The 14,920-nt window shown below is 35.0% G+C and overlaps 1 protein-coding gene across 1 annotated transcript in view; it reads right to left on the bottom strand.

Annotated features, from left to right (window-relative positions):
• Window positions 1-14,920, bottom strand: part of CEP128 (centrosomal protein 128) — a 198,922-nt gene that overhangs the window by 32,686 nt on the left and 151,316 nt on the right. The window contains exon 20 of the mRNA XM_088145261.1: window positions 4,681-4,704. Within this exon, the coding sequence (XP_088001387.1) occupies window positions 4,681-4,704 (24 nt within the window). The remainder of the gene's footprint in view (window positions 1-4,680; window positions 4,705-14,920) is intronic.

Below are 14,920 nucleotides of genomic sequence, written 5' to 3'. Positions count from 1 at the left end.
CTTACTTAGAAGAACCTCTAGTACTAGAAGATGAAGTTAGATCAGCACTCCAGTCATTATCAAGTCGGAAAGGAACTGATGGAATACCCACTGAAATATGGCAAAGCAAACATCTGTCCTCTGAATATTGATAAATTCAATAAAGTTGATGTCAAATGCAGACAGAACAACCCTCCCAGTCCTCTATTTCCCACCTGTCTTATATATATTATAATTATTAATATATTTTAAAAATAGATTGAGTACATTTCATCAAGACGTTGTCAGCTCTTAGTGACCACTTAGAGAAATATTTTTAAGAGTTGATCTTAAAAATGGACTGTTCTAATGAGACTTTATCTTACTATGATCTAAACTTAAACTGCTGCCATTAGGTTAATATCTATTTTTAAAAAATCTTTTATATCAGATTTTAATGTAGCCTGTAGTCTTGTGCATTTCTCTGAAATAGAAAGGCAGGATAGAATTACCCTAATAAATAAATACACTTTCTTCAAATGTTATACATTTGATCAGAAAAACATACATTATTTTTTAATTACCTTTCCCTTTTTCTACACAATCAAGAAATATGTGGCAACAGCAGCGTATAAATAATGGGAAGTGAATGGGGCTTAGCAGGTGGAACACCTGAATGACCTTATTTGGACTCAGAGACTAAGGAGGATGGGGTCTGGTTGGCACTTGAATAAGAGACCATGATGGTATGTCTAGTTTGTAGGCCAGACTGAGAAAAAAAAACAAAAAACCTCCAGAAAAGCAGCAATGGCAAACTACTCCATATTGAGGAAATGACTTCCAGATAATGCCATATGAAACAACGAATATATGATGCTTTGTCTGGTGAGCCATTCTGCTAGCTCTTTAAGTTTATACCAGAAACTGAAGAAATCAGTGAAATATCAATTCATGGTCTCATATGGCACCACCCAGAAGTCATTTCTCTAATAAATAGCAGTTATGAAGACCTTGACTTGATGTTGGTAACCATACTGTTACCAAGAAAACTACACTGATGTTCATGATGTTGCCAGGAATTAAGTTTGCTTCAAATGAGACTTTTTAAACAAATAGAATTTGTATGAAAGCAAGCTTCATTTTTATTACTCAGGACACAGAAAACAAAGAGGAAATGGTATTGCTTTTATAGTTAGGAAGGGTATAGCAAGAACAGTACTTGGCTACAATGCAATCAATGACCAAATAATATTGATTAGACTTTGTGGACAACCGTTTAATATGATGATCATTCAAGTTAATGCTCCAACCACTGATGCAGAAGAGGAGGCTGATGACGTCTATGATCAAATTCAATTCAACAGAAATCAAATTGACTATATTATTGCTAAAAGGAGGTAGAGGAACTCAATTATAGCATCAAAGACATGGCCAATTATAGCATTGAAGACTGTGGTACAAATCACAAATTGCTCATGCGCAAGGTCCAAGTTAAGCTAAAGAAGAAGAAGAAAGCCAGCCAGTTTCCATGATATGATCTTGAACATATACCCACCGTTTTCAAGGAGAACATCAGGAATCACTTTGAAGTCCTGAACCTCACTGACAGAGAACCAGAGGAATTATGGAATTAACTTAAAGAAATTAAGAAAAGCAAAATGGATGTCAGAACAAACCACTTAAATTGCCAAGAGAAGCCAAAGCCAAGAAAGACAAAAATCTCAAAAAGGAACTTAACAAAGAGTTTCAGAGAGCTGTTAGAAGAGTCAAGAAGCAGTATGACAACAAAATCTGTAAAGACACCACCCAGAGTCACTTTGTGAGATAGGAGGCTATATACATGAGATGTATAAATAGATGAAAATTAAAAAAAACAATGAAGATGGAAACAAACATGGAAAAACAAGGAAAGTCTTTCAAAAGATCTCTGAACTCAAGAAAGAGGTTCCAACCTCGAATTGGTATACTGAAGAACGGCAGTGGATAGATAATAGCCAATTCAAAGGAGATCAAAGGAAGATGGAAGGGATACACTATACAGCAGAGATGTCAACATCCAAGATATGTTAGAAGATATTCCTTACTTACAAGAACCTCTAGTACTAGAAGATGAAGTTAGATCAGCACTCCAGTCATTATCAAGTTGGAAAGCTACAGGAACTGATGGAATACCCACTGAATTATGGCAAGCAACAGAAGAAAAATCAGTCAAGGTTCTAACCAAGCTCTGTCAGCAAATCTGGAGAACTACACAGTGGCCAAATAATTGGAAGAAGTCAATCTACATTCCAATACCAAAAAAGGAGACATAACAGAATGTGCAAACTATCATACAATATCCTTAATTTCACACCTAGCAAAATAAAGCTTAAGATCATCCAACACAGAGTAGAGCCCTACATGGAAAAAGAGATGCCAGATGTTCAAGCTGGCTTTAGAAAAGGCTAAAAGGAACATGTGACATCATTGCTGATTCACACTGGATAATTGAAAAAGCCAAAGTATAATAAAAATAAGTCAGTATGCGCTTCATCAATTATAGAAAACCCTTTGATTGTGTTGATCACGTCAAGCTGTGGAATGTGCTCAGAAAAATGGGAATCCCAGAACATCTCATTGTCCCCATGAGAAACTTATATACAGGTCAGGAAGCCACAGTCCGGACAGAACATGGTGAAACGGACTGACTCCACGTTGGCAAAGGAGTGCAGCAAGGCTGCATACTCTCCCCTTATTTACTCAACCAATATGCTGAATTTATATTAAGGGAAGCTGAATTGGAAGAATATTAGTGTGATTTTAAAATTGGAGGAAAATACATCAACAACCTGCACTACGCTGAGGACAGTACCTTGGCAGCTGAAAATCAATCCTTTACGATCTGCAAGCCCTAGTACTAAAAGTCAAAGAGCACAGTGAAGAAATGGGACTAAAATTAAATATAAAGACCAAATTACTGATAACAGGTAGAACAACCAGCCTTAGAATTGACAATGAAGATATCGAAGTGGTGGATAGCTTCTGTCTTTTAGGATCAACCACCAACAGTAAAGGAACAAGCAGTCAAGAAATACACCACAGATTAGCACTCAGTAGAGTAGACATGAAGGCCTTGGAAAATATATTCAAATGCTGTGATATGTCTATACTTACAAAGATCAGAACTGTGCAAGCCATGGTATTCCCTGTGACACTTTATGGAAGCAAAAGTTGGACTATGAAGAAGCAGGATAGGAAGAGTATTGATGCTTTTTAAACTTTGGAGTTGGAGAAGACTCCTGAGAATACTGTGGACAGCCAAGAAAACAAACACTGAACAACTCAGCCCAGAGTTCTCACTCAAGGCACAAGTGACTAGGCTCAAATTATCCTACTTCGAACATATTGTGCATAGACCCAGTTCCCCAGAAAAGGCTGTAATGCTGGGAAAGGTAGAAGGAAAGAAAAGAGGACGACTAGCAGCAAGGTGGGTGGACTCAGTTACAGAAGTGATGAGTGCACCGTTGGGAGACATGAAAGAACAGGTTAGGGACAGAATGTCTTGGAGAAAATCTATGTGGTTGCTAGGAGTCAAAGATAACTTGATGGCACATAATCAATCAACCAAGGTCCTTATTAAAGAAATCTACCTATATTTCTAGCAACATTAAGTATTACCCTATATGTTCATATTTTATTAAGATGATCAAGGATATGGCTGCATCTCTATTTCTAGATTTTATGAATGAAATTTATTATTTGGATCCATTTCAATCTGTCTTCTCTGCACTGTAGTAATAAACCTGCCAATAATTCTAAGCTCATTTTTTTAAAAAAAACACCTAATCTAAGTGTATCATTATGAATTAAACATGCACATACATGCACTTTATTCAGCGTTCGGGAAGTCAGAAAAGTGAACAATACTTAATTTGTCTCATACAAGACTCAGAATAACAAGTAACAACAAGATGGTTGACACACTTGTTTCTGCAAGAACTCAAGAACCTCTGTCTTGAAGGGAAAATGTAATTTGCTATTGCCAAACTCCAAAAATGGGTGTCCAAATAAAGCTTTTCATATCTCAATCAGTGTAATTATTTAGGTCAACATCTTCAGTTTCCCAATGGCAATATATTTAATTGTTAATAATATTAAAACCTAAGCACACTCATCATTTTCAAGTATAAACAATTTATACTTTTAATTGACCTTTAAAGTATGGATGACTTTACCAACTTATTTCCATATTAAGTGATCTCATGTGGATGTTCTGTGCTTTTGTGCATATTATTTGGTTTATCACAGCTAACTGGCAAGAGGCAGTTTGGTGTAATGATTAAGGCACCAGGCTAGAAACTGGAAGACCATGAGTTCTAGTCCCACTTTAGGCACAAAGCCAGCTGGGTGATCTTGGGCCAGTCCTCTCTCTCAGCCCTAGGAAAGAGGCAGTGGCAAGCCATTTCCAAAATCTTGCCAAGAAAACTGCAGAGACTACTCCAGGCAGTCACCAGGAGTCAACATTGACTCAAACACATGCGCATGCATGCATGCACACACACACACACACACACACACACACACACACAGAGAAATACACAAAACTGGCCATAACCCCACCTTTTAGAAATTGACTCAGTTTAGAAAATTATTTTAATATTCCAGACATATTATATTTTAACAAAAAGAAGAAAAATCTTACTTAATGCATGAGAAGTAGACCAATAAAATACAACAACTTACTGTTTCCAATGCTGTTATTCGTTCCTGTATTAAAAGAAAACAATGAAAAAGTGTAACAAGATCATGACAATAACTTTGATAAAAGACATAAATGTAGTACTTCATTCAGATCTTACTACAAGATATGTCCACATAGGATTACTGTTTTTATGATAAAGTAAACAATGTTGCTGCATTTGTATTTTTATTTTTATTAATCATATCATTAATTATATTAAATATTAATTATAGTATTTGATTACAGTACTATACAATGAGAATCCTCCCATCCTTCTTTCAGAGCAACCATGAGAAGAAAATAAAAAACATTTACTTAATGGAAATTAGTTAAATAGACAGTGCATGAAACCACTATTTCCCTTCATTGTTTTAGTTACCATTCCATTTAATGCACTGCCTTCTGTGAATGTAAAACAGACAATTTAAATCCATTTTCCTTTCAGATTCATGTTTTCTTTGTTGCTACACAACCTTCTGCTAAAGGTCTATAGTACACTTATTTAGAGAACTGGCCTAGGTCATTCTACTCAAGCAAGCAAAAGAAGCTAGGAACATCAGCCCAATCACCCTTATTTATGAAACTTATTTATATAGTTATTTGTATGATCATGATAGCGACTGTGACCAAAGACAAAAAAAGCAGTATTGCTGCCAGAGAATTTGGTGTGAATTGTTGAAAAGCCTGGGATTACAGTCTATATATGCCAAAGATAAACCAATTTGAAGGCCTTTAAGACAGAACATGGTAGGCATCTGGAAAGAAGGAAAAATATGTATAGTTAATGGCTCTGAGGAAGAACAGGTCTTAATTTTGGACTGATGATCTCTTTAGGCAGAACAGCTGATGTTTAGCAACTATCTAATCTATTTCTAGGTTTTATCATGGAATAGGAGAGATTGCTGAGTTATCTTCTCCAACCTGAATATTATTTAAATGGCTGAAAAAAATCAGTGCATTTTTAAGTATATTTTATAAAATATTAAGGTTTTAATAATAAAAACACTAGAAAATGGCAGATTTGTAGAGGAGAAAACCTAATGACACCATATGTGCAGCTATATAAATATATAACTAGTTCTGTCAACCGAACGTGTGATTATCTCTGCCCACAGTTCCTTGCTAAATCAAAACTGTTTATGAAACAAAGACTAAACTTTTTAAATCTCTATACCTAATACTAGAAAACTAAGTCTTCTGTGGGTTTACCTTCCCTTCACAGGATGTCTCAACAGGAAGTATCAGAAATAGTTCTTATTGTAGAGGGAACAGATGATAGATTTACGCAGCACTGTCTGGTCATGAACACCCTTCTTACAAAGCTGGCAACCCTGGAATTTGCCAGTTGGGTTGGTATCTGTTTATATGCAACTCACTATGTTACAACAATTTAATCAATAAGTTGTATTGTTTTTTTAGAAGGATTTCAGACCTTTGCATTTTGGGCACATGGCTGAAATTAAATAGGCAACTTTCCCAATTATGCACAAAAATACATATTTAACTGAGTTAACACACAAAGGTTAACCAAGCATTTCCTTTCAGACAGGTAAAGAAAAATTATGGAAGTATCCACAATCAGCCTTGGAGGAAGATCTCTTTGTCTTTATACGGAGGGTTCAGTAAAACTTCTGAGTAAGCGCAAGAGTCTTGTGGCAACTTAAAGCTGAATAGATAAATTGTATAAAATCTGTTAGATTTCAAGGTACCAGAGAACCATGTGGGTTTGCCAATTCAATAACTTAACAGAGCTATCCCTCTGGGATTTAGTCTTGTGATATACACATTAGGTATCTGTAAACTTGCCTTTATTTATTTATTGCCTCAGAGTTTAGCATTTTTTTTTCAGAATTCAGTATGTATTATCCTTGGTGGATAATACATACAGTACAAACCATGGATGTGGGTGTCTGTGGTTTGTATGCATTATCCAGCAAGGATTCACAGTACTTCATGCAGCTGACAAAGTAGGTTCTTGCCCATGAAGATTTATGAAGAACACATGTAACTTCTAGTCAGGAATCTGGCCTATAATCTGATGGATTCTATTTTGTGATTTACATGAAAAAGTAAAGTGGTTCAGGAACAGAATTACTTGAGAACCTGAAGGGACACTGGCTGTTTATATGCTATGTGCCAGAAATATTTAAAACAACAAAGTAATCAGCAATCTAAATATAAATTTAAGGAAAGCATGGATTGGAAAGATTTAAACCAGATCTTATTGAGAATCTTGAGGGTTAAGTCATACTCATGAGAATTGCAAGGGGAAAAAAGTGACCTATCTCCATATTTTGGGAGCATTGTGTACATTTGGAATTTTGAGAGAAGTTCAGGGATAAGTTCACAAAATGAGTTTGGAGGGGAATGCTTTCAATAATGGTTGCCATGGCAGATGTGACCAATTATAAAACATACATGTAACCAATTATAAAACATACAAGCATATAATTTGCCAAAGTGCCACACAAAGCTGGAAGCTTGAGCATCTAAACCTAAAGCGATTTGCTGTTCTAGCATCTATTTCATAAAGGGGTTGCTAATGATGCTCCAGGACAAATACCTTGGCTAGAAATCAAATGCAAGATAGTGGTGGCACCTGAATCACAAAGGTTAAATCATATCCTTGCTTCAGAACAAAGGCCACTTATATAAAAGACAAACTGCAGATGCTGAGAGAGATATACAAGCACAATATATACATAATACAAATACTAGGTAAAGCACACATCACATCCAAGCAAAGTGCACAACGGGTAAACAAAGGCAAAACACTGCATGTACTTAACAAACACCCACCAACATATTCCAGACAAGACTTAGATCACATCGAAACATACAGACATGAAGTAATAGATGGTCTACACATAAAATTCACACAAATGCTTTCACAGAATTTTTTTTTAATGTCTGAAAAACTAGAAATCCATCAAGTTGAAGGGGGCCGACCAACCATATATCTATAGCTTTCTAAATGCCAGACAACTAGGCAGGCGATGTAAGATAAGGATTATTGAGCTAATCACTATGTTGATTTTGTTCTGGGTCCTGCTGATGTTGGGGGTATGCAAGGTAGGCATGAAGGACAGAGAGTTTCTAAATATTCTTGGTTTTTTTGTTTTTTTTTTGAGGGAAAGCTAATTTCTCATTGAGCACCCAAAATTTACCTTCAGAGAAATACCCAAATTTCTTTGGTTGGAAAAAGGTAAAGGCAGCAAGACATGAATGAGTTATTTAATACTTTATCTTTTCATGCAAGAATGCCACTGAAGGCATAGTTCTAAAACTTCCAATTACTACATAATGAAACCTAGTAAGAAAGATTGTTTTTAAACAAAAGAAAAATGGAACCAATTAGCAGATTGGGAAGGTAAGAATGTCAGTTGCCACCAATGTCATACCCTATTTGAATTCTTTTAATCTTTAGTAGCTCACAGCATCATGCCAAACCAAGTATTTGACCATATCCATTTTAAAAATATGACATGCAACTCAGTTCATATAATTGCAGTTCAGAAACTAATAGAATTAATATGCATAAAAAGTATTGCAAATCATTTGCAATCTATAATAAAGTAAGGCATAGCACCTTTCTGCTACTAATTAAAGCAGCCATTTTGTTTCATACAAAAATAAGAGTGGACATGGGAGCACAAGACTTCTAGCTGCGAAATATAGCCATTCCCACACTTAGAATTCCCTGAAAGTAATTTTTTTTTTTTAATGAATATCCCCCCGACCCACCCAACACTGGAGTAATCTGTGGACTTTTGCTACTCAGGAGACTCCATTATAGCCCACAACTTGGAAAACTTTGCCCATTCTTGAAATATTGGACCTTTAAATAGGAATTCATGTAATTCATTCATTCATTTAAATCTACACTCTTTTCCATTTTTACTTTTAACTGACATTCAACACCCCATGGACTTTGAACATGCTCAAGCATTATTGGACTATTTGAGCCTTTTTTTCCCTGTCTCCTTAGCCTTCCCTTGGGTCCCGCCTGCAGTGGTATATGATCTTGATTAGTGAATAAAAGGAGGAGGACGTAATAAGAACTAGCTAAACAAACAAGGCTTGGACAATGCTTAGGAAAAACTATATAACTTCAGAGTGCTATGTTGCTGTATGAATGGACATGATGCCAATAAGATTCATATGTAAACTTCAGATATTTTATTGACCCACACAGGCCTAATCCAGTTTCACAAATCCATGGAAGAACTCAACATAATTCCCCTTAAAATAACATATTAATAAATAAACCTATAAAATTGTCCTATATTAAATATACTAAGAAGATAAATTGATTCATTTCCTAGATTAGTACAAAGTTGTATGTTCTTAGTAGATTATTTTAAAAGTTTGTGTCAGTTCCTAAGTAGTGAAGCCATAACAATATCAGCTACTATGTTTAATATGTCTACTGACTTTGCCTCCTACTATCAATTTACATAATTATCCAATTGTGAGGTTCCTAATAACTACAAGAGCAGTGTTAGCCTTAGAATTTCTGTATATGTTCAGAATAATTACATGATATAATCCTGCTAGGCTTGTATCATTCAGAATTAAATTGAGGGAAAACATGGCTACATACTATCTAATGTCTCCAGTAGACAACAGATTGGCATATTAGAGATAATATTAGGTTATATTCTGTTAAGTGCTAATTTTCTAAACTCTGAAAAACTATTCTCCAGAAGATAATTTGTATTTGCAACATACCATTGCAATCTGTAGCCAATTCTCAACCCTAACCCTAATCCTTTTTATAACTAACTGGGCAACAAAAAAATTCTATTCATAGAATCACAGAATTGGAAAGGGTCATTTAGGCTTCCACAATGCAGAAATCCACATTAAATATCCCCAACTGAAGGCAAATGAGAGCTCACCAACTTCCTTGGTAACTAGTTCCACTGTCAAGCCAGTCTTACCATTTCTTAAAGTCACATAATTTAAGAATGTAACCTAGGACTATTATTCTGTATCTACTCATTCTACTCTATAGAAAGGCCATGACCTTCTTCTGTGTGACACCCCAAGTTACTTTGCTACCAAGTTATCATCTCCCCTTGGTTTTGTCTTTTCAAAGCAAAGGAGACCTAGTTTCTTCAATTGTTCCTTACAGGAATGTAGCCTCTTCTTTTTTTTTTCAAATAACTTTTTATTAAATATTACAAATAGAAAAAATAAAAAACTAATAGAGACTACAAAAAATATAAGAATAAAAAGAAAAAAGTCTGAAAAAGAAATAGAAAAAAAGAAAAAAGAAGTAACTTCCCCCTTCATCAGAAGTATAAACAATTTTGGTAACTTATCACCATAACATACAACATATATTCTCTTCACCCCATATTTCATCTCTTAACTAAAAACAAAATCCAAAAGCCTCATAATTCGTTCTTTATCAGCAAAAGTCCAGTAAGGGTTAAATAAAGTCCCAGAGCTTGAATTCTGTTCATCTTTTTTTTGTACCTTGTCAAGGAATCTTCCAAAACTTTCACAGTCCTGATTTGAACATCCAGTGAAAAAGTTTGGTCCTTTTTTTTGTCACTTCTCAAAAAATACTTCATGACTTATACATACCTCTTTTGTACTTTCAGTAAGAAAAAGTTATCCAAATAGCTTTTTTGTTTAGTACTTGTATATCTCCTTTAAGCAATGAAACATCAACCAGTTTCATTTGTACGTCCAGTACATCTTTTTCCATATCCTTCTCATTACTTGCCACATTAAAATCCACATTCAAATTAATTTCAAACTTATCCTGTGTAGCTTGTTCTTCTTCTGTAACTTCATTGATAGATCATCTATCTATCATATCAGAACATTTTGAAGACCATAGATCAAAAATATCCATCAAAAGTTCCACCTTTAAAATATTTTGCTCCATTTTTTACTTATCTTCTAGCTCCCTCTAGTGTCCACTCTTCAAAGTCCCACATCATGTTTTCTTTTAAAGAAACCCAAACAATCCTATTTCCCACGGGAAGGATTCCTGATTAATTTAAAATTATTAATTATTAATTAATTTAAAATTATAATTCCAAGTCCATCAGGACCTTTAATCCATTGTTAACTTTCCAAGATCAATACTCGATCAATACACCCTTTTGCTGTTTAATACAAAAAGTGGTATTTTTCCAAAACTTGAAAATCAAGACAAGAAGGCAACTCACCCAGTGAATACTGTATAACTTGCCATTCCGAAGGGACTTAATGTTTCAAAGGCAATAAAAAAAACCAAATCCAAAGTGATTAAGAAATGAGGCTCATTCAAGCTTTATGTCCTTAAAAAAGGCTGCATGCAAAAATGTGCAAAAATGGTTCCTCGCTTAACTCCCAGCCACTCAACTCATAAGCAGACCATGAAACTTTGAATTCTGTGGTCAGCTCACAAGGAATGGGTATGTGGAGTGCATGTGGGCTATCTCAAGATCTCCCCTTTCTCCAGGGAAATTTTGGCAGCCAGGATCCTGCATCCAACTGCTGATCTCCATCATAAACACTGTCCCACTGCACAAGGGATATTTAGCTCGCCATAGTGCTCTCACAAGACAGCACTGGAATGTAGTTTCCAGTCCTCTGACAATATCTATAGTTTCCTCTAGGACTACATCAGTTTCCAAATGGGAAACACATCATTGGCAAGAAGAAGTATCAAAATATTGCAAAACATTTATTGTACATAGTCATTTGTTTAAATGATGCAGAGCAATGCCTTCTTGGAACACTGTCTTACAATGTCATAAGTCAAATCACCAGGCTAAAAAATTAATGGAAAGTCTGACTTGAATTTGATTTAAGTTCAAGCTAAATTTTGCTTGGGCTTAACTATAATGTTAAGGCAGAACATTTCTGCTTATACTAATTATGGCACACTAACTACATTTATAAATAAAAGCAAATATTATTTTTTTCTCCCCCCCCCAAAAAAATTGCACTTTGGCTGACAATGATATGGCTAAAAGACAAGAAAGCGGCTTTTTAAAACAATCAATTGGTTATCTTAAGTAGTAAAATTCCATGTCACTCTTTTCCTGAAAAATATAAGCAGGTAAAAGTCATGGGATCCAGAAGGGGATTCAAGCACCCTCTGCTGGCCACTTTCTGTGTTACACAGATAACTTCCATGCCATTTGACAGGAACACGTTGCTTTTCAAAAAATTATTTTTTAAAAAAGCACAACTTTTCATCTGGGTTTCATCCATATCTTGAATACTAATGATAGTTCAGACAGAGTTGTTAAAAGACCCCACAAGTGGATTGTTAAAACCTGGGGGGGGGGGACATGTAAAGATGCAAAATTTCTTGAGAGTTGGAAGTAATGGAAAAATTGAAATCCATACAGTACTTTTTTTAATCACTCTTTGCAGACAAAAAGTAATGTTAATTTACAAAATGTGTCATGTATAATTTGATTTCTTTGTAAAAGTATGTTTTGATATATAAAATTAAAAAGTATTTTTTTCAGATAATGATTACTAATTTATTGATTGAATTTAATAGTTTGTGGAGTCCTTGGGGTTCTCTGAGTTTGGTCGTTTTATTGCAAACGTTTCATCACTCAGCTAGGTAACATCTTCAGTGCTGGAGATGTTACCTAGCCGAGTAACAAAACATTTGCAAGAAAACAACCAAGCTCAGAGAACCCCAAAGACTCCACAGTTCAACCCTGAGCTACATATATTCTCTTCTATTTAATAGTTTGTTCTCTACCTGTTTCTACCCAATCATATGTTAGTTAATTTCTTAATTGGTGTAAACATTTCCACAAATTGAACAAGGGTTTTTTATCTTATCCTTTTAAAAAAACAAAGGAATATTTTGTAATCCATTTTTAACATTTTCAGGAGAAAAAAGGAACCTTAAAGAAATCCTTTCCCCTGAACATTTATTTACTCTAGCTCATATGCAACTTCAATCATAATAATCAGAAAACCATAGACAGTAAAGAATATATAAAAACAGTTTAAAACAATCATATAATTATTTATTTTTCTAGGGGTTTTTTTTCCACATTACTAGCAACAAAGAACACAGTATTCAATATCAGGCATTACTTGAGTCATATTTCCCCAGTGTGGTGCCATTCAGTTGTGTGGGAACTGCAGTTCCCAGACAGCACAGAATCTAGCTGGAAATTCTGGATAGTGCCTGGCCCAACACATTTTGAGGACACCTAATTGTCCAGCATCTAGGACCTGGCCAAAAAAAATGTAATAGGTGAAAATTTGGTAAGGCCTTTGACATCTACCTGAAAATTGAGGTTTTTAACAGCAACAAAAGTGGTTATAGTATCATCAACGTATTTCTGAGAAGGTCCATCTCCCAACATTAGCTTTCTGACTGCTTAACTGGAGATGTTCAGAATTGAATCTTAAATTGTCTTTATATAAAATATGTGTTTTAAGCAAAAGTACTTCAAATTGTCCCTCTCTGAGCATGTTTATAAATCTTATGTGACTAAGCTGCCCTTTTGGCTTTGTGTCTCATTTGCCTCCCGTCTTGCACTAGGGAATGACACTGGAGAACACCAAAATATTTTATTTCTTTTACACAAACAATGTTCTGCTTTTATTCATGGCAACACTACTCTTATTATCTCAGTGAATTGAAGTTCCATTGAAAATCTGTTTTTGTTTTATGTGGCAATCACAAAACAAGTAAGTTGCTGTATTTTCACAGGCACATAAATTATACTCTGAGCATCCTATTTGCAGGTTTAATTTGCTATAAATTTGAGCTTAAAATTCAGTTGCCCACTTCTGATAAAGCAAAGTAATAAAACTTAATGATCACTGAAACTTAAATAAAAAACTGTGTGCTTTACTAAGTTCAAGTTCTGTTGTTCTCCTGAGATCTTACAGTGTAGTAAATTGAGAACTGCTCTCCTAATTAGCGGAAGAACTCTACTTACCTTTTGGTGGCATGGTGAACACTAACATTACAGGGCAAAGCTCATTTTATCTTGCCTACAGTCAGTGAAAGCAGAGATTAAAGAATCATTATTCATTCAACTCAGACAATGTAAGATTGTTCTTTTCACAGAATACCTTTCCCCAACTTTTATAGTTCATGGGTTTCAAATTATAATTAATGGACACTTATCTTCAAAAAGACTCTAGGCTTGACCCTAAAATATTTTCTCCTTGGCACTTGGTTCAGATTTTCTTTTTTTCTTAGCAGTTGGAGCAGTGAGGACAAAATATGGAAACCAGACTCTGCTGCAGCGAACTAATCTGCTTCGCTAGACAATAGAATTGCATAAAGGGCACTGACAACATTGAGCTGCACCTACACCAGACACTGCTGATTTGTCAGAGGGACATATGTGTTGAATCTTTCCCAGAAGCACCTTCTTTAATTTTGCATTGACAAGGGGATGGGATCTCACTTCCCCATAGTTGCCACTTACGGTTGTGGCTATATTTTATTTATTTATTTGTATCCCATGCTTCATCAGGAAAGTATGGGATTTAAACTCAGCAGAATTTGCATGGAAAAGTATGGAGGTGGCCTTGAAAAGGGAACTCAGCAGGTGTAAATGCTATCTTAGCCCTGAACGGGAGGAGTGAGAAAGAAACTCAAGAGTGCCCCGCCTTGATTCTCTTTGGTATAAGCAGGGGAAGAAAGCTCTGTCAAGCTTTCAAGAGTCTGTTGTTATATCCTTTAACAATAGATTTCCAGTAGTTCTTGTGGTGTCTGTTTTTTGTCAACCTCAAACAGCTGACAATGACTTACAAAACAATAAAGGAGGCAGTCTTTGTCCTTGGACTTTTCTTCTAAAAATACATGTTATAAAAGGAAAAGGGGGTACAGCAGGAAAAGGAAAACAAGAACATTTAGATAACAATTCTTAAAGTTATTGCATAAAGATCTTAATCTCTCTTCTTATATCTGATGAAATGGCAGCTTGATGACTACTAAAAGGAATGGAGTAGATTTATCCCCTTGAACCATTATTATGCATCTGAACATTAATGACAGACCTCAACCTTCTAAACATCCAAAAAAAAAAAAAAAATTCCTGCAAAACTGAAGTCCATCCATCCTTCAACAAGAAAAATACCAACAAAACAAATACTATAACAACCCCTGTGCTAAAGATGTAAGGTTCAAGACTATTCTACCAATACCTGAAATTAGTACATTAGATTTTATAATGTTATGACTACAGATAATCTTACATTGTAGCTCAATATGTGTATGCTCAATCTATACATAACAAA

The sequence above is a fragment of the Python bivittatus genome, unplaced genomic scaffold, assembly GCF_059951505.1.
Source record: "Python bivittatus isolate LINGU-HERP-01145 unplaced genomic scaffold, Pbiv_v1 ctg000480_np1212, whole genome shotgun sequence".
NCBI classification, from domain to species: Eukaryota; Metazoa; Chordata; class Lepidosauria; order Squamata; family Pythonidae; genus Python; species Python bivittatus.
Note: the sequence above shows the minus strand (reverse complement) of the source record. Positions and strands in the feature narration are given on the sequence as shown.